General features: G+C 37.7%; 2 protein-coding genes and 1 long non-coding RNA gene across 3 annotated transcripts; all 3 read left to right on the top strand.

Annotated features, from left to right (window-relative positions):
- Positions 1 to 4,533: 4,533 nt before the first annotated feature.
- LOC127175159 (uncharacterized) lies at positions 4,534 to 10,720 on the top strand. The gene is made up of 7 exons (XM_051126073.1): positions 4,534 to 4,586; positions 4,738 to 4,772; positions 9,297 to 9,434; positions 9,577 to 10,096; positions 10,200 to 10,293; positions 10,392 to 10,505; positions 10,616 to 10,720. The coding sequence occupies exons 3-7, from the start codon at positions 9,347 to 9,349 to the stop codon at positions 10,718 to 10,720; spliced, it is 921 nt and encodes a 306-aa protein (XP_050982030.1). The 5' UTR covers positions 4,534 to 4,586; positions 4,738 to 4,772; positions 9,297 to 9,346.
- Positions 10,721 to 13,764: 3,044 nt separating this feature from the next.
- On the top strand, positions 13,765 to 16,180 carry LOC127175484 (uncharacterized). Its single transcript, XR_007828996.1, has 6 exons — positions 13,765 to 13,851; positions 14,151 to 14,268; positions 14,453 to 14,571; positions 14,695 to 14,847; positions 15,065 to 15,186; positions 15,329 to 16,180. It is a non-coding gene; the product is annotated as an uncharacterized LOC127175484 (long non-coding RNA).
- Positions 16,181 to 22,702: 6,522 nt separating this feature from the next.
- On the top strand, positions 22,703 to 24,761 carry LOC127175158 (uncharacterized). Its single transcript, XM_051126072.1, has 8 exons — positions 22,703 to 22,747; positions 22,853 to 22,953; positions 23,087 to 23,185; positions 23,287 to 23,419; positions 23,832 to 23,948; positions 24,058 to 24,210; positions 24,352 to 24,473; positions 24,608 to 24,761. The coding sequence occupies exons 1-8, from the start codon at positions 22,703 to 22,705 to the stop codon at positions 24,759 to 24,761; spliced, it is 924 nt and encodes a 307-aa protein (XP_050982029.1).

The following is a 24,761-nucleotide window of genomic DNA, read 5'->3' as shown; positions in this document are numbered from 1 at the left end:
TCTCCTTCAGAGAATGAGTGAAGTTTTGCTATGCAGTGATGTAGACGCACTGAAGATTACCTGTTGTCATTTGTTCAGAGATTTCCGTCACGACAGGTAAACTTAGCCAAAAACACTTAACTTAGTATATACTGTACGCATAACTACAGGTCTGGAAATCTATGTTTTATTAGTCTTTGTGAGAATATTTATGTTTGTGATTTTGTTTTCATCAGACAGTGCAGTGAAGTCTTCTTCTGTCTGTTTTGCAGTGAGCAGTTTGTACCTGGTCTGCTGCGCTGGAAGAGGGTGTTATCAAAGCGACAGGTGAGGGAAGTGCTGGATGTGAGTCGGGAATTCGGCCTGGATCCAAAGCCTAAACACTTCACCTGTCAGCCTATGAAGGGACTTTGCTGTTGTCTTCCATATGAATAACACCATCAGCCAGAACTGTAAAACCTTTGTTTACAAGTTTAATTCAATGACTTGACTGTTTTGTGGCATTCGGTTACAAACATTATGGGATATTTTCACCAGAGTATTTGTTTGTACCTAATGACCTTTTAATTTTATTAGAAAATAGGAAATAATGTGTTCTATCGAACCACTGGAGAAAATTAATGATCCTTTTTTGGTAATCTTTTCTATTCTAGTTATTCATTTTGACTGGTACCATTTATATTGTTACAAAGAGCATTGTAACAACATGTCCAGTTATGAATTTAAACTATTGTAATATTATTTAATATTTATAATGGTTGTAATTGTTTTATTTTATTTATTTTATTTTTTTACTTTTTATTTGAAAATAAGACGACACAGTGTTTCTTTTTTGTATGGTTATTTTATCATACAAGAATCTGCTGTATAACAAGTAATTTGAAATGCCTGGGCATGAGCAATTTTACAAAAGCAAGCAAATATACACAAGCCATGTTATGAAGCAAAATTCATTTGATCCTCACTATAGGAAAGGAATTTCTGTGTTTCACTGAACTGATCCTGGCTGCAAATTATGCAATATTGTGATTATTATAATATTATGAATATTGAACATGCCGCAAAGTATTTCACAGATTGTACATCACTTGCAAATGGCTACAGTCCTGCTGAACTGTCAATGGGCAGAAAGCTGAGAACAGGCCTACCAATGCTGCCTTCACTTCTCACAGATGCATTTGATGAACATTTCGAGTCCATCCTATGTGCCCGCACAAAAAAATCATACAACAAAAGACAGAGCTAGATCTTCGTCACTACTATAGCCTGGGGAAACTGTTTGGATTAGGGACCAAGCCATCACAGAGAAAGTGATCCTACAACAGGCCCCTCACATGGACATATTTAACGCAATAGATGGGGGTTGGGAAAAGAAAATGATCAAGAAATGGACTGGCCAGGCTTATTAAAAGATGATCACACATCTGACAATCAGACAGCCACATTTCAACAGCCAGCTTCAAGCGCACAGTCTGCTCTACCTAACAGACCAGAAACAAGATTGTATTTATATGCAAGACTGGGACATTTGTCAGCACCGCCAAGATGAATGGATCTTTAGTTTATGGCCGGTGATCACAGAGGCAGAATAATCCTCTCACTGTGCCAGGAGTGCTTAGGTAGTCCACCCTGGCCTCCTAAGAGAGAAAAAAGAGATAAAAATGTGTTCATTTGAATGAAAAAAAACTGTTGAGAACAATGGATTCCATCGTTAGTAAAGAAATAATTTTCTTCTATTTTTAAAAAAGCGTGTCACATAAAGACTTAAGAAATGAATATGTTTACAATATTCTGTTTTTTAATGCATTAATAGTTAAATACAGGGAGTTTTTAAGTTCTTTGTTTGGGAAAGAGGACATGTTGTGATATCCATTGTGATATCTAATATCGAACGTTGACATATCTAACTTGGTGAGTTCTTACTGAGTGAGCCACTAGGTCAGGGGAGTTCTCATAAAGCACAGTTATGTACCTGCTACGCTGGTGATCAGTGTCTCCTTACACAGCAACACCAGCCACTTCTTTGAATGGCAATAAATGCATTGATTCAAGTCATTTGTATCCACCTAATTTTTCCCATAAGAGTGTGTGCAGCCATTTATAAATTTAATGTGTCTGGCTTCCAGTATCATCTGCTTCCAGCTGTTTTTAGTTGTACAAAACAGTTAGTTTTGCTGCTTGATATTGCAAATTGGCATGTCTTACCATATTATTTTAATGTATTACCTTAATTATGAACACTCATTATTATGAACCAGAAGTCGAACACATTCCCAGAAAACAGCTTACTTCTGAATTGAAAAATAAGGTGGATAAGTACTGATGTTTAACAGAGGGTTTTGCACTTATGTCACAATTACCCAGTTACGTGGCCATATTGGAGATACTCAGATGTAAACAACAGCATGGATTGCACGGTTAATGTACTACTGAAATTGTTTTGCTAATTTATGCTGTCGAAACCATGGAAAAAACACATTAAAGCTGCTAAATCATATAGAGAAGGACTTAGTAAGCAGGAAAGGGTGCAATTGTTTGACAAACTAAAGGTGGTATATGTATGAGCAGTATTAATTAAGATACTATGCTAAAATTTCATCTCCCATCTGGAAATTATAGGAACAAACATAAATGTTGTCGAGGTTCTTGCCCTGGAAATCCTGGTTCAGTTTGGTCAACCACAAATGCCTTTTGTTCCTCAGACAGTTTTTTGTACCCTTCTCTTTGATTTCCCTGGTGAAAAAAAACAGCATATACTAGTAGGTATGTTTTGATGCTGGTTTAAGATGGTCCTTTGCTGGTTTATGCTGGTCCTTGACCAGCAACATGGCCAGCATAAACCAGCAAAGGACCAGCTTAAACCAGCATCAAAACATACCTACCAGCATATGCTGTTTTTCTCACCGGGTTGTTATAACGTTTGGCAGTTCATAGTACTTCAAATGTTTTTCCCGGTCTGACAGATTAGTACAGCCCAAAACATGTCAATAATTGACCGTTTTCAGCAGAAATAACCAGCAAAATATGTGAGTTTTGTTCAGTTCAATGTCATTGTTTACGTTCAGTGCTGCCAATATGGCCGATGACGCATTGTGAAAACACTCTATATAATTACTACATTGAAATCTGTGAAATGCTTATAGATCATTACATGTTTATGTAATCTTTGTAAGCCCCAATAAAACTTGCCAGACAAATAGAACAAGCTTCCAGACATGATTAAATACAGCCTATTGCTATCCATTTAAAATGCGGAGACAATAATATTTTTGACCCTGGACCACAAAACCAGTGGGTCATTTTTTATAACTATTGGAATATCTGTAACCTGAGGGTGCATAAGAACAAAATACTGAGAAAATCACCTTTAAATTTGTTCAAATGAAGTTTTAGCATAGCATATTACTATTCAAAAATTAAGTTTTGATATATTTGCAGTAGGAAATTTACAAAATATCTTCAAGGAACATGATCTTTACTTAATATCCTAATGATTTTTGGCATAAAAGAAAAATCGATAATTTTGACCAATACAGTGTATTTTTGGCTGTTCCTACAAATATACCTGTATGTCTTACGACTGGTCACATATGATCACGTGCCTTATGGCGGTAAACATTTAAGAGGGATATTTTTGACTTCTTGATTTCACAGTAAGAGGGAGTGATTTCTTTTGAAAGTCAGTTGCCCTGTTTGACAGCTGTGTGATGTTGTACCCTGTTTCATTAAACCCCATCTTTAAAGGAAACTTCAAGTTGGACTTTCCTGTAAAAACCACATCCTGAGATTTATTTTAGTTTGATCGCTAATCATGCACATGGACCATTGGTGCTTGGACCCTGATGATTACTGCTTGTGTTTATATTTTGTTTTTAATTATAATATAGATGTTGCATATGATAATACTAAAGATTAAGTAGAGATGAATGAATGCTCGTTTGCTTCCGTGTAGCCACCCCTCACAGTCCTATGCCACCCCCTTGCCACCCTAATAATAATAATTTTCTAGAGCTGCCCCTGGAAGACCCATATGTTCAAGGCTGGATTTGCTAAAAAAACTATTTGAATAAAATGGTACAAAACAAACAGCTGAAACAAGGAGGAAGAAAAAGCCAAGAGTTGAAAGTTGATAGCGTGCTTGAGTGGGACCACAGAGGATCACAAGCCACATCACAATCACATGCCAGTGAGTGTTTCTTTCACATCTGTAGTGACCTGCTACCAAAAGAACCATAACAGCACCACACGATGGCATGCCACCAGAAAAAGTTCATATTAGTTCAGTTAGGGAAAGGAAGAAAAAGAAGAAGAAGAAATACCAATTTGAGTTCAGGCTCTTTATTGTGTTCATTAGGAAAACAATATCACTTTCAGTGGAAATTCCCAAAAGTGGTAGGACTACCCATAATTTAGTACACAGTAAGCTTGTTCATGCTTTTCCCTTCATTGATTGAAGAAGTGAGAATCGTCTGTTTTCTGTTGGCTGCAGCCCAATACATAAAGGCAAAGCAACATACAAGAGCTGTGCATTTATTCACAAATCGGTCTGATCAGGTCCGCAGCTCACTGGAAGGAAAGATTATCACTGGATAGTGACTTAACTTTAGGTCTGTTTCTCAAACCAAGCTATATTGTATTACTAAACAATACTGTGGATGAAATGTATTGATTGCTGCTATGATACTTTTATGGTGTTTTTGCATCTAACTGAAAAAGGAGATACCCTAGTACATTCGTTGTTCCTTTCATCTTCCACAGAAAAAAGAAAGTCAGAGGCTTAAAACTACGTGAGGGTGAGTACATGATGACACATTTAAAATTTGGGGTGAACTAGAATCCGATAAATACAGAAACATTTCTGACAGATATAAAGGTCTGTCTCTTATCTCTCCATTGTTTAAATCACATTGTTTATTTTTTGCATTCTTCATATATTTCACACACAACATCATAAAAAGGTATATTGTGCTACAAACACTTACTGTATACAGTATGCAATATGAATTACTTTTATATTATATTAGTAATAACATTGAATTTATCTCACCACTTCTTCTTTTCTCAGTTGTAATCTAACGACATAAGAAAGAAATGTTTTATTTTACATAATCAGTTTTAAATTTGAATTTTACATTTTATCAGTGAACATTATGGCATGGCCTCAAATTAGGCTGCATATGGATTACATTTGTGTAATGTATAAGCACAAAATATATATTATGAATAGCCTATACTTGGGTGACATAAAATGTTTTAGTCAAGTTGACAAACTCCATATAAAACAGCATTTTTTGCTAATTGATTTACAATTATTATGCATAACTTATTTATTTATTTATTTATTTATTTATTTATTTATTTATTTATTTATTTATTTTATCAATTTAAATGCAGGACCATTTAAAACGAACTAGTAAATGATGAGCAAATGTGATTGAAAAATGGTAAAAACATAAAATGTAAAACGTATAGAAAAATGTGACCAGTTACAGGCCAACGATAATGCTGTTTTCTTTTATACATTCATATATATTTTGAATAAAAAACATCTGCTAAATTACTAAATGTAAATGTTGGCTTAAAAAAGTTCACTTATCAGACATCTGTTTGAAATCTTGTTTCTACTGTATTTCTAATAATTTATTATCATTTAGTGATAGTCTGTCCTGTTTATCTTTAACTTTCTTGAGTTTAGACGACCTGTTTTGGAAATTGGTGACAGATTCTATTATGTTCACATAGATTCCATTGTCATATCAACCTATTTGTTTGTCTTAGCAGAACATGCACTGGGTATTAATTAAAGGCTGAATATATTGTGGTCACAGAATTAAAAATTATATATGTGAATCATAAAATTAAAAAATATTTATTATATAGATTTTTTTTTTTTTTTTTCTTTTAATTATTTTTGCTCTCCTTGACATTTTTTGCTTCCACTTTGTGCTGTCTAGACACAGTCAGGGTTTGTTTAGAGGTTTTACTGAAACACGGCACTGGAACAACGGGAGTAACAAAATAAAAGGTTTTTATTTCAGAACTACAACCCCCATACTGACATCAGAGCTGGCAGGAAAAAGACTGATGTTGCATCAGCTCTCTAGCCCCTGCAAGCCATTACAGGCCACACCCCATTTCTTTTGTAACCAATGACAGGCTTCCAAATTAACAGCCAATTACAGTTTACTATCAGCTGAACTTGAAAATTTCCTAAAACTAACAGGATTCTTGTAATCTAAAATAACCAAAAACTCTTGCTGTGGGTGAACAAACACCACACACTTTCATTTTCTTCATGTTCAGTTCCCAGTTTGGTCATGATTCCAGTTTCATACAGCATCTCCACTCACAGCTGTTCTCTAACCAATAAATCAGTGTGGTTTGATGTCATGAACTGAATGGATGAATGTGGACAGCTGGCAGATATCACATTCCTGCATAGTTACAGGCCATCAACATAAATGTCTTAAAAATGACAATATAAGGCTTTATAACACAATATAACACATGCAAGATAAGGCTTTTGGTTAATCTGCTAATTGTCATTTCTATATTTGGTTTAGTTCATGCTTATGCTTTCACATCCTTATTTTGAAACTAGAAAACAAAGTTTGTCAAGACAAACTTTAGGATGTCTTGAGAAAGTCTATAGCCTGAAATATGAAGCAGTGGTAAAAGCTTGGAGTTTAGATGATAGATAGATAGATAGATAGATAGATAGATAGATAGATAGATAGATAGATAAAGATAGAGTGTAAAAAATAAATAGTTGAAAAAAATTTAAAAAGTAGGGCAACTTGATGCAATAAGACATTTAAGTTTTTTTTTTTTTTTCTGTAAAGATACTTTGTTTAGCCAACATAAATTTGTTTGTTCATGCAATGCTGATTGTCTTATTTTGCTAATAGAAAAAGTCTTGTCACTGCAACTCAAACAACAATTACTGTCATTGAGGTCATTTATTTTTTTATGTCTCAGTTTATTTACAAATGAGGAACAGTGAATTGTTATAGAAACCTTAAAGGGGTGCTATTATGCTTTTTCACTTTTTGAACTTTAGTCAGTGTGTGGTGTGTATCTTTGTGCATAAAAAAAAGATCTACAAAGTTACAAATCTCAAAGTCCACTCCAAAGGGAGATATTTTGTTTTTTAAAAAATCCCTTTTCAAGAACTACAATGAACGGCTCCTTTGGACTACAGCGTTTGTTTTCCGCATGCAATGATGTCACAGTGCGGTCCATTAGAATATCATTAAAATAAATCCCGCCTACAGAAATTTGAATTGTTGGAGGGAGGGTAGGGACGAGGTGGGGATTAGCCTAAATTTAGCGCTGAAGCGCGGAGACCTACTTCAACGAGCCGCAGAATGGCGGGTATAAACACAAGCATTGACTAGAGTGGCTGCTTCAGAGCAGTAACGTGCTGCAGACATGTGCAGTATAGGGGGTCGAAACACATGCCGAAGCCGCGATCTACTCCAGTTGCCGCATCGCAGCCATAACGCGCCACAGACATGTGCAGTGTGTGGTAAGACATTTATTCATCATACAGTGTAGATAACGTTAGCTTCACTTATAACTCAAGTGTTTTTTTAAATGCATAAACTTGCACTAGAATAGGCTAGGCTAATCAGTGATGATGTTCTTTGATAATGTTAGGCTGCTTTTAGCCTTTTGCTGGAGCTGGTTTTGAGCAATGAAACTAAGTATGTAAATACTTAAATACATAAGCACGATAATATCATGTATTGGCGATCTCGCAAGCTGATGATAGGACCCAACACTACTGTAGTGTATTATTTACACACCCTCCATGCATCCTAGATGTATATGACTTTGAAGTTATATTAAAATTTATCCTGGCACTCCTAAGCTTTAAAACGGCATAGACGGGTGTTTCTCCTCATCAGTCCAAAACAAGTCCAATAATATGCATCCATCCATAAAAACAAGTGCCTCACATGGCTCCGGGGGGTTAATGAAGGCCTCCTATAGCGAATCGATGCATTTTTGTAAAAAAAAAAAGTCCATATTTAAAACGTAAGTATCACCTTAATCTAGCTTGCACTGACAGTTGTACATGGAACTTGCTTCCTTGACAAGGGGCGTGGCAGTACTGAAATACCGTCTAAGCTGCTCTCCAATTGCAACGCACCAATCACAACACTTTTCGTTTTTTGGAAGGCGGGCCTTCATTAAACCCGGAACTGATCGAGACTTATGTGCCAGGCTGGGAGAAATGCATTGTAATATTGTAAATTATTTTAAAAATAATGCGTTTTTTGAACCACCAAGCATGAAAGTATGTTCTAGTACACCCCCAAAACAAAATCAAGACTTTGTAAAAGAAGGAAAGAAAAGGACAGGACAGGACAGGACAGGAAGTGACATGAGGCCGAGTATGGTGACCCATACTTAGAATTTGTGCTCTGCAATCCAAGTGCACACACACACACACACAGTAGTGAGTAGTGAACAAACATACACACCCAGAGCACACACCCATATTGCTATTGCTGCGGCGCCCAGGGAGCAGTTGGGGGTTCGGTGGCTTGCTCAAGGGACTCACCTCAGTCGTGGTATTGAGGGTGGAGAGAGCGCTGGTTATTCACTCCCCCCACCTTTAATCCCTACTGGACCTGGGACTCAAGCCCGCAACCTTTCAGTTACAATAACTTAGATAACTTAGTCTAATATCTAGACAACATTGTCTTTGTTTGTAAAACATCTTACAAGACTAAGATATCCAGCAAACAGATATAAGTGGTTGAGCATACTCTAGGCCTCAAAAACTAGACACACAAACCTCAAGAATGGTTGCAATCAAGAAATGTTAAAAAGATGCAACAAATAACTAACAATAATGACAAAACAACAACAAAAAAATTAAACTAAGTCAGCAAACAGCAAAACAATACAGTGTGGCATAAATGACAAAGATGATTGAATGTCAGGAAAAGCAGAAAACTGATTATTGAAAGAAAGGAAAACAGCATTTATTTACAATTTCTTGTAAATGTTTCTTCATATGTCTAACGTTATGATTCTGTGAACACAATACATTTGTAGTAGTAGTAACAACAGCAACAACAATAATAGTAATTGATCACATAGAGAATAATGACTTATACATTTTAAATGAAACATTTCACCTTCATTTTGTTGTTTAGCTTTTTTTTTTTTTTTTTTAAATTAGCCACAAAGCAATATCCTGTGTGTAGACATTAGATAAAATATATCAGAACAAGTTTGAATTTCACCATATTAAGGTGCACCTGTACAACAACTGACTTTTTTCATGGCTCTAAATCAAACAGATTGCAGAATCTAAACACCCCTAATATACAGTTACATTACATTTACAAAAATGTGGATGAGAAAAGGCTCTATAAATGAAGAGTCATATTCTCTGGTGGACAACATGCTTGAAGAGATGACAGAGGACACCTGCAATGGTAAGACAATGTTTATTATTAAAGAGTCAAGTAAAGTCACTTTCTGGGGTAAAATGCAATATTTGGCACCACTGTTGCTAAAATGCATTTAAAATGTTACTCTTTAGAGTGTGAAATTAATTTTACACAAATTAATGTGCAGAAATCCACAATTCAAAAGGAGAGCAACAAACAGAAAGTATAATCAACTCGGCACCCCAAAATAGGCCAGGTGTGGAAGAGACTGGCAAGAAGGTGCTTGATACTTTCAAACAGATTCTGAGTGATACCTCAAACACTCAAAATCTTTCCTTTAAAACTGCAGTGTTGCAAAGGTGGGGTCAACAATATGGCTTTACCATTAACAGTAATCCTCAAGACTACCCTTGTGAGTACCTTCAGGAAATAGAGCGGTTTGTAGAAAACCACTTTCCCACACTGCCATCAAAGGGATCACAAGGATGTCATGATGAGTTAAAGAACTTCCTAAATAACACAGAGAAGACAATATGCAACGAGGTGCTCCGTTTAACACCTTTACTGAAAGATTCTGGGCTGCTAGTTCCTCTAAAGGATAGTTACAGCCGTCACCTCTTTACCACGTTGGACCCGCTCCTAAACAGTGATCTGTCTGTAAAAGAGATATACTGGCTTATTTCATGGGGAAGAGATGTTTTCTTCAGGTATGCACTGCCATTGTTTTTTTTTAAACAATTTTTTTCTGTTACAAAACAAACAAGGGACATTTGTAATATCGAAATGTAGATGTTATTATTTATGTTCCAGGCAGGACTCACTAAATTTCCTTGAAGTGTATGACCCTCTGTTGTTGACAGGATGGTTTGAAAAAGCAAAAATAACACTGCTGAAAGTGCTTCCGGTAAGACTTGTTTGTGTGTGTTGTTTTAATTCTCTGATTCTTATCATACGAATTTTGCAAGAAACAAGAAAGTTGTAACAGACATTTCTGTCCTACAGAATTACATTTCCACAACTCTACAGAACATCCTTTGCAATGATGAGCACTATGGACATAATGAAACATCAATGGATCAAGAAACTTTTAACAGAGTTCACATAGATGTCACTCAGGTAGCTCTTAGAGTTAGAAAATATGTTTTTTTCTGTAAAAAAATGTATTATAAATGATTACAAAAAGGATATATTGCACACTTTTTTTAATATATATATATATTTTACAGTGCTTAAACAGTGTTATATTGGAGGCTAAAAAGGTTGGTCTGACCTTGATGGATGAGGTACAAAAACTCTGTAGTGGAGAGCTACACATTTTTGTTCAGAAGTAGGTTTTTCCTTTTTGTTATAATACACCTTGTTCACACACGATAACTGATTTTCATGCTCTGTTATTATCTGTTATTATCTTTTTAAGAAATTTTAAGTGTGTGGCTGTAATATATTAAAATAAAAACTTGTGTAGCAATTTTCTCAAAAAATAAAAATACATAAATAAAACATTAATGTAACATTTTTGGTAACACTTTAGTTTGATGGCCCTTTTTGAACATTCCTACATCTCTACATACTCTCATTAGAGTATTAGTAGACAGTCTGCTTAATATCTGCTAATTCTGTACTGTGATGGTTTCCCGACAGACATTCTACTGACTACAAGTAACTTTGAAGGTACATGTCAACATATTCTAACCAAAACCCTACCAGTGTACTAATACTCTACTAACACTATAATTAGAGTTAGTAGACATGTAGCTGCAACATTACTCATTTGCAACAGAATGTGTTGAAGGGACCATCAGGATCAAGGTAGCTTTTCAAAAAAATGTGCCTTACAAACCCTAAGTGAGCTACTGCATCAATTGCATCGCTTCAATGTCATTTATTGATTTTCTCCTACAGCCTCATAAAATGTCCAGCAGATGAGCATTTTAGAATCTTGTAGACATATAGTAGGTCATCCAGGAACTTTTCACCTGCTGTTTAATTAGTACTATAAACTTGGCCATGCTACTGTTTTTACATACTATTGTCACGTAATGTGGTCTATCAAACACGTACAATGAAGAGGATAAGGAGAAACTGTTTTTAATGATCCACACAGAGGGTAATGCACAGCAGGCAGGCAGGAGACACGTGTAACATTTACATACAGTATCAGACAAAAGAGAACTGAATAGGCTACAACTAAAGTAGGGTTGCTAACGAGGGACAGACAGGTATGAAGACAGAAATGAACTCACTAACCTAATCAAACACAGGGAAAAACTGGGTCACACTAGCACATGTGACAGTTCACCCCCCTCCTAGAAGGCACGACCTTGCACCACAGAGACAAAAGGAGGGATGGAGGGGACTTAGAAGGAGGGCAAAGGAGTGGATGAGGGATGGTGACAGAGGATAACACAGGGCTGGCAGAAAGGCAGACAGACAATACTTTTGGCAGAAGACGGACACCCGAGAGGAGGATGACGAACAGAGTCCAGGACGGAGACAGGAGAAGCCAAAGCGGATCAGACAGGGGGAGGAGCCAGGGAGAAAACAGGAGGGACTTGGAGTGGCAGAAGCCATTTGGGATCCAGGCAGCAGCCATGATGGCAACCCATGGTGGAGCCGACGGAAAGGAGGAGCCATGAGCCAAGTTCACACAGCAGCAGAATCTGGTTGTCAATACTGTATTTGAGTCCTTAATACAGTTACGTTCACACACAGTACGGTTATTTACGGGTGTGACAACCGTATTCTATAACCAAACTCACACGTAAATTTTCAGGACTCACAATTGCATTCTTTGAACACAGAAAGTGGTAATACTTTCAGTTTTACGGATGTCAAAATCTTTGATATTGCTTTGGTCACTGTCGCTATGGTTACTTTTAAGGAATATGAGCTTGACTCCTGTTGTGTGTCCATACAGCAACTGTAAGCTGCTGTGTGAACGGGACATTTCAAGACTCACACCTGTAAATAAATGCAGTTGTCAGTCCCAAAAACTGACAGTGTGAATGTGGCCATGGTGGAGGAAGAGCTGACAACTCCAGGGGCCGACCGATGGCGTCAGAGCAGGTGGGAGAGGAGCGCAAGGTGGATAGATGGAGAGCTGTCTAGCTAGGGTGACTGCGAGGATCCGGAGGGCCAAGGTGGAGCAGATGGCTCTGGTGACTGAGGCGGAGGCAGGGACCTGGAAGGCAACGGTGGAGACGGAGTGACAGAAGACCAAGGTGGAGCTGGATGGAAGGAGGTGTAGCTGGAGGAGTGGAGTCCTGAGGCAGTGGATGGTCAACGACTGACCAAGGTGGAGCCGGAGGGACGAGGGAGCCCGGCGAAGCTTTTGGACTGACAGGCCACGGTGAAGATAAGGAAGCTAGGAGCCATGGTGGAGCCGCTGGGTCAACGGGCTGAGGCGGAGTCTGGGACTCAGAGTGAAGTGAGGCTGGAAGTGGGGACAAGGGATCCTCCAGCCATGATGCCGATGGCAGAGATGGTGGGCTGAGGGGCTGCCAGGAGACAGCGGTGGCGATGGTGAGGACTGGTGCAGAGGTGGTGGGAGAGAGATGCTGGGCGGGAGTTCAGGATGTTTAGGAGGCTCAGGAACACACCACAAAGCCACTCCCAGCACTGGAAGCACCATTGACAGGGAAATGACCTCCATGGTCGTTGTGATATAGGCAGACAGATCAGGGCAGATTGACAGTTTACATAGGGCCTCCTTGGTTGAAGAAGGACAAACAGAGAATGAGGATGGTGGTAAAAGAATGGCCATGTCCGCAAATAAGTCTGAATCAAAGTTAATTAGGTTCTCAGAGTCCTATTGAAGCTCACCTTCAGCAGTGGTGTAAACTTTCTTCCAAGCCCTCACGCTCCCTAACTTCATCCACCAGCACGTGCTCAGTTGCCGGATTAATGATCCACACGGAGGGCAGCAGGCAGGCAGGAGGCACATCTGTAACATTCACATGCAAAATTGGACAATGGAGAACTGAACACGCTAGAACTAAAATAGGGTTGCTAATGAGGGACAGACAGTTGGATGAACAGCTGATGAGGACACAGGTGAACTGACTATGGGAAAAGACTGGAAAGTCTGTCTCACTGAGCACATAGGTAATGAAAACACAACAAAATGTCCATGAGTGTGACAAGTATATAGTAGGGAAGCACACATATTCAGATACATATTAAATGAGGAAGAATGCTTATGAGGAACCTAGCTGCAAGTCAGTTTCTGGTGATGTAAGGGGAATGAATTTCTCATTCATATTCAGAAATGCAAGGGAACTTAACCTAGAATGTATGAATTTGGTTTACAACTTCTCATACACTGATTTGCAATTCAACAATTCTGTATCAATGTGTTTTCAGCTATGTAAAAGTACAAAAAAACACATCTGAAATCTCAAAAGATCACTGAAAAGAACCCTGTGTATCTGTTTCGGATAATCAACACCTGTTTTCAACTCAGGTATTTTTAATCATAACTAATTCATTATAATACATGACGTATAACTGTATAATTATGTGAAATCACACAGTAATTTGATATGAAATACCATATTATGGCATATTTATTACATTTAAGTAATTTAATCTGCAACGCAAAGTGTCACAGGTAGATAATTTTGGCCATTTCTTTTTTTTTTTTTTTTTTGCCTATCTGCATTTACGTGATTCAAAAACCCCACTTATAATTAACCCCAAATTCTTCTAATACAATTTTCCAGCAGTTTTGTTATAAAACTTGCTTGTGCTATTTTATTACAGAAAATATGCTGCACAAATCAGTCCAAATAAAAAAAATAGCGACTCCAAAGGAATGCTACAGGAACTGGAAAATAATGCTGTATCTATTGTAGAAAAGAGCATGAAAAGCATAGCACATGTATGTTTTGATTCAATAATATTTGTTTTTACGATCATCTGCACAAGTTACTACCAATGCGAATACTGTAGCTTTTACACTTTTCAAGGAATGCATTCTGTGATACATTTTGTCTGTGTTTTGGACTACCACTTACTTGTGTTGTAACACTGTAATCCTGTATCTCTGCAAATGTACATTGTAGTGCAAATTAAGAAGTTACTTCAAGACAAACGATGAGTGTATTTATTACATGAAAGTGGCAATCCAAGAAAAGTGTGCATCTCTGCCTCAGACCCCCCCGAGATCGAAATAGTGCACAGTGTAAGTAATCAAATAAATTAATAAATAAACTGTCTAGTGTGTCAGTATATGAAATCAAAATGATTCAGGCTCCACCCTCTCCGTCATTCTCATTCTCTCCAATGCCTTCTTTATGTCTGACAGATCACTGTGAAAATAGCTTACGACAGTGTTTCCAAAGTGTACCTAGAATGCCTGTTGAAGAGCAAGTTCATAAAGCTACAGAAGCGTTGGAGAAATGCTGTGGAAAAGATAAAAGAGGATGTTCAATATTTTAATGATGCATTCTCTGAACTGGTGAGAATTTTTTTTTCCTTATGTTCTCATGGGCTGATTTCCTGATGTATTATAAAACTATATTTAGCATAATTGTTCACTCATATTAGCTGACAAATAAATCTTGCTTGACCAGTTCTTATGAAAAGTAATTTCAATGACTTGAGAGAATAATAGTGTGGTGTTCCAATCATTAAATTAATGCAAATCTCATGGTTTAAGTGATTTCTGCCTGCAGAATGGCACTGCTGTCCAGCAGAAGCAGCTTCTTAAAAGAATGAGTGAAGTTTTGCATTGCAATGATGTAGAAGGACTGAAGATTATCTGTAGTCAGTTGTTCAGAGACTTCCCTAAGGACAGGTAAACTCAGACCAATAACTCTACAAATGTTAACTTCATATTTACAGGTGGTTAAATGTAACTGTTCTATTTTAAACGAAAAATGGGTGATCTTGTTTTTTATCAGACAGTGGAGTGAAGTCTTCTTCTGATTGTTTTGCAGTGAGCAGTATGTACCTGATCTGCTGCGGTGGAGGAGAGTGTTATCAGAGCGACAGGTGAGGGAAGTGCTGGACGTGAGCCGGGACCTCAGCCTCAATCCAAAGCCTAGATGTTTCACCTGTCCCCCTTTGATGGGACTTTCTTGTTTTGGTGGTAAATAGTTTAAGTGAGAACAGCATGGTAAAAACTGACTAGATATCCTTGTTTAGTAGTGTTTTGGGGTTTCAAATCTTTTTTGAACATTACTTTTTTGGTGTGTATTCCCAAGATAATCATTTTGATATTTTATTGAGGTCTGGTACAATGATGGAAATAAAAAAATAAAGAGAAACAAAGCAGACAAAAAGAGGCTAATATGACTGGAAAAGAAACCACTGAACTATTGAATTTATTGAAAGAAAAAAAATGTTAATTTGTTTATTAAATTAGTTTAAAAACATTAAAACATATATATATAAGTTCAGTACAAGACAAGACAAAGATCCTTTGTGATCTCAGATATTTGCCCTATGCATGGAGCCCTTAGCACAAAGCATATGATTTAATTCTACAATAAAAGGTCTTAGAGTTGAAGATGACAAACGTACGCTTGCATTGTATGCAGAGATCCAGATATACACGATGTTTTCAAGGGTTGGTAAAGGGCTTATAAGATATTAAGATCTAATGTATGCTGAGATTGAGACCTTTAAGAGCATAGTGAAAAAAATATTCATTGTCTAGGAAATTATTTTCAAATAAGAAGTTATTTAAAAGATTAAATTAAAATTCTCTTTAAAAAAAAAGATTATTCACCTTTTGTTGTGGTTTATAATCAAAGCTATAGCCTAAATCCTAATAAAGTATTTAAAGATAAGAGTTTACATTTGTGTTGTAAATAAGAGTTTATATTAAAGTAAAATGGAAAGCTAAGTTAGACAATAAAATAAAGGAAGTAACAGAATTTGCAAGTTATTTAACACTTTTTTTCTTGAAATATGTAGTATATGTGTTTTTTTATTATCTTGTGTTAAATAACTATTTGGCATTTTATCATTTTTATATTAGTACCTTATAAAGAGTGACTGTACTATCTGTACCTGAATATTATATTTATTTAACAATAAAATGATGAATGCCTGCTTTGATTTCAGAGATTTTATAGTGTTGTTTTTAATCCAATGTACAATCATAGTTGGGTAAAATCCTAGAACAGTGAATGGGAGAGTACTACAAATATATTTTTTGCATTCCCATTTGCTCAAAAAGCAAAACAAAAACTCCATGATAGTGTTTTCACAACTTTCAGTCAAAGAAAAAAAAATTGAGAGAGACTGATATTGGCAGTCAGAAGAGAGAACGATGTAAAATTTACCTTCCCTCCAAAAGACACGGCATTACAAACACCCTTGCAGTAGTGTTAACTAGTTTTTTTTTGTAACTTAACTTCATTTTGTAACTTGATTAACTTCATTAAGTTCATTAACTTCTTTAACCGTTTAAAAATACCTACAAATGATATGCACAATACTTTTTAAAAAATAAACATATCACAATCACAATAGTAATCACATAACAATTCCTCATACCATACAGTGGCCATCTTCAATATCATACCTTGGACAGTCAATATCAATGTCCCATTGGACAACTCAGTGCTTAGGAGAACAGGAAAAAAGGAAAACTTAAATTCTCAAAATACACACATTCAAGCCAAATCTGCAAATTACCCCAAATTAATAACCCCCACATAAATCTCTCCGTAACCCAGCAGACAGATTTCTATGAAATAATTACTCAATATTTTATTAATCACATATGCACAGTAAATTATTTAAAATTATTTAAACAAAATAGCATTAAAAACTAGTTCAACAAAATAGTATTAAAAAAACCTACCTGCAGCACAATTGACTGCTCCTCTTGTAACAATGATGAGCGACCCACCAGTACTGCCTGGATCACACTAAATAAACCAGCCCCCATTAATAATGTCTCAGGTTATGTCATGTAACCATGGTTCCCTGTGAGGGAACGAGACATTGCGTCCTATTAGCAGCCGCTATCGGGAATGGCATCAGCATGACCAGTGTCTGAAACATGTCTAAACACAAGAATAACACTGGCCAGCAGCAGCCTATGCATCACCACTAATATGACCATAGTATAAAAGGACACCGGAAGAGCACGTTATCCACTTCTTTCTAAGCAGGCATTCCAGAGGCATGGTGGGGGGACACAGTGTCCCATTCTGCTTCAAGAAACAGTAATTATATGCATAACTTGAGACATTCCCCTTCGAGAGAACTCACACTCTGTCTTTTTACTGGTCGCTTTAGGAAACAAAGTACAAGCCGTGCCATGCCGTGAGAAACGCATGCCATATTTTCAGAAGGTTAGCAGTAAGTAACAGCTCCTTGGAGAAAACTGAAAGAGTCACCCCTCGGGACACAACAGCGACTGCAGTGACGTTATCCCCTTCAGCCAAAGCCCTGCACCGCATAACCTCTCACTTAATATGAGGTCTGCCCCAGGGCAGAGCTCAAAGGCTTAGAATCAGACATAGAATGTGATTTTTTACAAAAAAGGATATGGCCAGGCATTTAGGTGTCACCATTCCTACCAGACATTAGCCTGTCACCTAGGGGGACCCAATATGTCAACCCCTAATTCCCAGGGAGGCTAAAGGATAGCCAAGAACCTCTGTTACAACACACATAAAAATGAGTCCAATGTAACCAACTGGCAAGAGGAGTACTAAAAAAAGCTCACCTATGAGGAGAATGGAGATCTTGGGAATAAATACTTGGGGATAATAACCCTTTAAGTGATGGGAATGCTATTTTGCCCCATACCTTAGGGCAGGGATGCCCAAACTCTGCCAAGGAATACTGCCAAGCTTGCTCATTAAGGCAACCATTGTGGGAGGCCCATCAGTCGCATCGTAACCTAGCATGACTGCAATATGAAGCTCTAGGGAGCGGAGTACCCAGTATAACTACCCTCAAAAGTCTAGTCTATGGAGAAGTGGAAGTGTCTGACATGCTTAACCTACATGCAGAACAGGGCACTAAGGAATGAGAACTTACTGACAAGTGTTTAAAAAAATTTATCAAAATGCTCGCCACCATAGAGAGCAGCGTATGCAAAATACAGACCCTCTAAACTGAGGGAGTAGCACCAAGCATTAAAGGATAGCTTGTTAGGAAGGCTCAGAGAGGCCTTAGCAACCTAAAACAACTGATTTTAATACTACAACCCTAATAAAACTGGGAAGTGCAATTGTACTCACTGCTAAAGGAGGGAGCCATCTCAGGGAGGCTAACAATCTGAACCTGTCACAATGAAGAGAAGGCCTAGGGAAAGCAAATCAAGTAGGTTCTGAGAGCCCTGCAACCCAACTTTACTATACATAAGAGCTTAGGGGAGCGAGTACTCATACAGTGACCCTCTAAGCAAGGGAAGTACAATGGTACTCACTACTTCAGGGGGTGGAGTAACAACCAACACTAAAAAGCGAAGGAAGTACTGCCTAGCTCATCTCAAGGTCAGTTTATCAAGGAGACTCGAAAAAGCCTGACAGCTTCACTGAACCCTAGAGCTAAGAGACCTCAACAGCAAAGGAGGCTCCTAGAGGGGAGCCTAACAACTTGATGCCAAACACTGAAGCAGACTATTGGGGAGGCTTTACAAAAAGCCTAGTGACCAGATACTGCTTTCCTAAAGCTGTAGGTCGAAAGCTGTTTGACAGGAGGGAAGTACAATCAAGCTCCTGGTATCAGGGAACTCTGTGACAACCCCTCAAGCCTAACAACTTTGAGAGAGTAGGACCCCGAGGAGCAGAGAGGCTCAGAAAGGGCCTAGCAACCTAAAGCAACTGCCCTTAACACTACAACTTCAATAAAACTTAGGAATGCAATAGACTACTTGCACAACTACTTGCACGTTCTTACGGCTCGGTACTTTCCAGTTAGCACTCAGCGCACCTACATACAGACAGTTTCTCATGAGAACGCAGATTATTACTACATTTTAGGGCTGGCATTTCTTTAAAAAAACAAATAAATCATATTCTCTGCGTTAACATGAATCATATTCAACCTGCTGAAAGGTTACTATAAATATATTTCCCTTCGGTATGTGCATTCTGAACAATAAATATATATATTTCCCCACTAACCTGCCACATTCACAAATGGTATTTTTCCTTTACTGATCATATTTCATACCTGATGAATGTACAGTTTTAAATGAGTTTGACTGATAAACACCCTTACGAAAATGTACATAACCGGAAATAACTGAGCCATATGCTTTCAAAACGGAAGTGCGTCACAAGGCCCAGTGCAAGTAGTCCATTGTTCTCACTGCCTAGAAGGCAGTATCTCAGGAAGGCATAAGGGGAGCCTAACATCCTGAACCCACCCCAACGAAGAGAAGGCCTAAGGAAAGTAATATCAAGGATGTTCCAGAAGACCTGCAACCCAACTCTACTATCCATAAGAGCTCAGGGGGGCAAGTACTTACACAATGACTTTCAAAGCGAGGGTAGTACAATGGTACAACGGACACTAAGAAGTGGAGGAAATACCACCAAGCTCACCTTAAGGTCAGTTCATCAAGGAGGCTTGAGCGGGCCTGACAACTTGAACCCTAGAGCAACATCAAAGGAGATACTGCTTACCTAAAGGTGTAGGTTGAAAGCAGCTTGAGAGGGGCTCAACAAATGAGCCTAACTAACAAAGGAGATCTGCTACAGATAAGCAGATCTTTGTGGTGATCATTAACTCGTGATGTACTGCTCAGGAGCAAGAGGTAAGTACAATCAAGCTCAATCAAGAAAGTACAATCAAGTCACTGTATGATTACTTGCTCCCCTGAGCTCTCATGGATAGTAAAGCTGGGTTGCAGGGCTTCTGATTTTACTTTCCTTAGGCCTTCTCTTCGTTGGGGCGGGTTCAGGATGTTAGGCTCCCCTTGAGCCTTCCTGAGATACTGCCTTCTAGGTAGTGAGAACAATGGACTAATTGCACTGGGCCTCGAGATGCACTTCCGTACGGCTCAGTAATTTCCGGTTATGTAATTTTTTAATGCGCTGTAATCATCTAGTTGACTTAAACACCTAATAAATTGAGATTTCGCGGGATGATTTCAAATTCGGAAATTTTCAGAGACAGGAGAAGACATATTCTGATGATTACTGAGTACAGAATTTTCCAAACTCAATGGAACGCAAAGTTTTAATCCATCATAAACCGATCTGAGAAAGCGGTGGCTGGTAATCATACGTGTTGTTCATCACAGGGTGTCAGTGGCCTAATCGCAACGCAGTTTGTGAGATCTGATGAATAAGATCATAATGAACCTTTATTTATCTCTATTCTGGAAACTCTGTGACAACCCCTTAAGTGTGAAGGAGAACCAGGGTAAACTTAAGGCTGATCATCTAAACAACTTTGAGAGAGTAAGACTCCAGTTGGGGAGGCCTAAAAAGCCAACAACCCAACATGTCCCTGGAGGGGAGGCCCAATTGGGGCCCTGCTACCCATGACTTCCAACTGGAGTAAGCCTTCTCACAGAGCACCTTACAACCCCAAACTTATGTGTGAAGTGTGAAGAATAAAACACCCACCCAGGAAGCTTACTTTATAAAAAATCAGCAAAGATTTCATTGCAAAAAAAAAATATATATATATGTACCACAGCCTGAGGGTGGACATTTTTAGAGTTATACTAAACGGCCTTTTACTTGCTAAAAAAAAGTAAAAACTATCAATCAGATGGCAGTATATCAACTGTCTGGTACAGTAGATGTTAGGATTTAATCAGCATTAAAGAGCTGCATTGGTTTGTCAGCAGCATTACTTCATAGTGATGAGAAATAGATGGATTCTGCTTTACCACATTACTGCAACTTGATCTACTATGTGTGTCAGTTCAGTATAAGCACAAGGCTTTCATTTCCCAAGATTTAACTTCTTGTCACTATACATAGTCTTTTGTACAATATGATGATATTAATTTATAACACATTATAGTGAACATTTGTATAGCGTAATCAAGGGCTAGGTTTCAATCTTGTTTTCTCTTCCATCGTGTCATACCTTTCACATAGCCTTTATGTTTCAAGGCCATGGAACCCATTATTAGGAAAGTACCAAGCAACCAATATAAGCTGCAAGCTCATTGGCTGGATATTCACTTGAGGGGAATCTCCCACATATGTACCTGCTTTGAGCACTGCACGCACCATTTAATCTGATGTATTCTATGGGACAAGCAAGTCGGTCAAGTATGAAGTTTAAGGAAAAGAAAATGCCAATCATGTTCAGGCGGAAAACAAAGAGTGGTAATGAAGAGAAACCTTTAATGAAAAACATTCAGCAGACAGAAGGTAAGACACTCTCTTGTTATTTTGCTATAATAGATATTGATCATGCACATTTATGATGAATAATTAATGGTAATTTAATTTCTATGAACTTGACATTTTCTAAACCTTTTAACAGGGGAACAGGCATCTGGCTACAGTTCACAGCAGTCTGGAGTTCCTGATCTCATTGCTCGAAATGTTGAAGTGAGACTGCTTAACACTCTCCGAAAGATTTTGAGTGACCAATCAACCCCTGAGGACTTTGACAGTGCAGTTGAGGTGTCAAAAACATGGAGAAAACTGCACAACAGCTACTCTCAAGACTGGCTTTGTAAGTACCTTCAGGAAATAGATCAGTTTGTGGAGAGACGCTTTCCCACACTGCCAGCAGAGGGACCACGAGGATCTCAGGTAGAGCAGATACAGGACTTTCTAAAGAGTGCACAGAGCATGATACGGAATGATGTGAGTCGATTAACACCTGTACTGAAAGATGCTGGCCTGCTAGTTCATCTGATAGACAGTTACAGCCGTCACCTCTTTACCAATCTGGACCTGCTCCTAAACAGAGATCTGTCTGTACAAGAGATCTTCTGCCTTCTACTGTGGGGAAAAGATGTTTTCTTCAGGTGAAAAAAATGATTGTTGTTTAACTTTTCTGTAAATGTACTTGTAATAAACAAATGAAGCATGAACTGTTGACAAATATATGAACTAATTTATGTTTCAGTCCAGACTCACAGCATTTCTTTAGAGTGGACGACCCTCTGCTGTTGACTGGATGGATTGAGAGAGCAAAACGGAAACTGCTGCCAAAACTGCAGGTCATGATATGCTCTATCTTTATTTGTATTCGTATTATCAATGTGTTAGGCTAAAAAAAAGAGCACCCAAAATAGCGAAATATTTAGGAATTATATAAAACGTATCGTTGCCTCACTTTAACTGCCACAGAACAAGATCTCCACCATTCTACAGAACATCCTGTGCTATGATGAGAAACAAGGACATAATGAAGACTCCATGGATGAAGAAACTTTCATCAGAGTTTACTTAGATGTCACTCAGGTAACAAAGTGCAATGGCCATTTTTTGCTTGGTTAAACAATGATTTGTAATCATTTTTAAATATGATGTATTACACACTTATTTTATGAGTTTTTTTCTTTTCAGTGTCTGAATGCTGTTATTCAAAGTTCTAAAAAATTTAGTCACACGCTGATGTGTACGACACAAATGCTCTGCCTTAAAGAGCTTCATCATTTTGTTCAGGGGTAAGTGTCTAAAATGTCTTCACATTATTAATACATTTATTTTTATGAATATTTTTTATTCTTTTCTTTATAAAAAATATACTAAATGAATATTAATATGAACTTTCACTTTAATTCCTATATGTTCTCCGAGGTATGTGTATGCAGAAAAAAAACACCTGGAAAAACAGAAAAACCTTAAGAAAAATTCTGTGCATCTGTTTCGGCTCATCAGCACCTCTAGGCAACTCAGGTGACTTCTACTTTCTAATGCTTTATGTTCGTACACAGGCAACCACAAAATTGTAATTCTGTCATAAATACAGTTTTATGCATATATTTATTTTGCTGTAGATTTTTTGCTCCTCGACTCAACAGTCCGGCTACAAACAACAGTGACGGCCTTTCAAACATCATCCTCATGTTAGAGGAGCTGGAGGATCATGCTCTGTCTATTGTACAGAAGATGATGAAACACTTAGCACAGGTAACTTAATTTCATCATCAGTTTATGTACGGATGGAAAGTTAAGGGATTTCCCAAATTCAAGGGAACGCCCCGGACATTAACAGAGATTAATATTAGCTGATCTGCCTATAAGGATTTTTAACAATTGATGGTAACATTTTAAGTAAGGTTCAGTTTATTTACATAGTAAATACAGGTATTAAGAAGTAACAATGAACAATACTTTTCAAACCTAGAGTGAAAATTATGAAAAAAAAAATTTATTGTTCATGATACATAATAAAGCCTCTATGACATAAACAATAAAGACACATTGTGTTTATACACTCTAGAGGGCAGAGTTTTGCAGTTGTGTCAGTTTGTTTTTGCAATTTATCAAAATTGAGAAAAAACCTGAAAATAACTATAGTTTGTACAAAATGCATTTCTAGACCTTTTTAAGGCGTTATTTCAAAGGAGAAGATGAGCAAATTCAAATGCTGACAGAGGCAATCCAAAAGCAGTTTGCATCTCTGCCTCAGACTGATGTGGGAAAAGAGATTCAGGAGGTTGGTGCTGTGCTCAAATTCCCAGAGAATTCTTCAAGAACAGAATTTAAGCTTTACATAATCTTTTACACTTATTCTCTGCTCCTCTGCCCCACTTTATTTTTGACAGATCTTCGTGAACGTAACCTATGACTGCGTTTCACACATGTATCTGGATTGCCTGGTGAAGAGCAAGTTCAGACAGCTTGAGAAGAGATGGGGAAATGTTGGAGAAAGGATGAGAGAAGACGCTCTCAGTTTGCACAACACACTGATTGAAATGGTAAAAAATATATAACATTCAATAAAATTACACTCATAAAAACAAAGGTTACAAAAGGAGATTTTCACATCGATGCCGTAGAAGAACCACTTTTGGCTCCCAAAAAAACGTTTATTATTATCCAATGTATCTGTTTTACAGAGTGGCAGTGATGACCAGAAGAATCATCTCCTTCAGAGAATGAGTGAAGTTTTGCTATGCAGTGATGTAGACGCACTGAAGATTACCTGTTGTCATTTGTTCAGAGATTTCCCTCAGGACAGGTAAACTTAAACAATAACACTTAACTTAGTACATGTAATTACAGGTGTGGAAATCTATGATTTATTAGTATTTGTGAGAGTAAATTTGTTTTCATCAGACAGTGAGGTAAAGTCTTCTTCTGTCTGTTTTGCAGTGAGCAGTATGTACCTGATCTGCTGTGCTGGAAGAGAGTGTTATCAAAGCGACAGGTGAGGGAAGTGCTGGATGTGAGCCGGGATCTCGGCCTCAATCCAAAGCCTAGCTGCTTCCCCTGTCAGCCTCTGAAGGGACTTTGCTGTTTTATGTGA

The sequence above is a fragment of the Labeo rohita genome, chromosome 13 (assembly GCF_022985175.1).
Source record: "Labeo rohita strain BAU-BD-2019 chromosome 13, IGBB_LRoh.1.0, whole genome shotgun sequence".
In the NCBI taxonomy this organism is placed as follows: domain Eukaryota; kingdom Metazoa; phylum Chordata; class Actinopteri; order Cypriniformes; family Cyprinidae; genus Labeo; species Labeo rohita.
The sequence above is the reverse complement of the archived record's forward strand: the minus strand, read 5'-3'. Positions and strand labels throughout refer to the sequence as shown.

Coding starts and splice junctions, on each gene's coding strand:
- LOC127175159 (XM_051126073.1), top strand. CDS start 9,347: ATGTGGATGAGAAAAGGCTCTATAAATGAAGAGTCATATTCTCTGGTG. Junction 10,097..10,199: donor GGAAGAGATGTTTTCTTCAG/GTATGCACTGCC, acceptor TTTATGTTCCAG/GCAGGACTCACTAAATTTCC. Junction 10,294..10,391: donor CACTGCTGAAAGTGCTTCCG/GTAAGACTTGTT, acceptor TCTGTCCTACAG/AATTACATTTCCACAACTCT.
- LOC127175158 (XM_051126072.1), top strand. CDS start 22,703: ATGGATGAAGAAACTTTCATCAGAGTTTACTTAGATGTCACTCAG. Junction 22,748..22,852: donor TTTACTTAGATGTCACTCAG/GTAACAAAGTGC, acceptor TTTTCTTTTCAG/TGTCTGAATGCTGTTATTCA. Junction 23,420..23,831: donor TGATGAAACACTTAGCACAG/GTAACTTAATTT, acceptor ATGCATTTCTAG/ACCTTTTTAAGGCGTTATTT.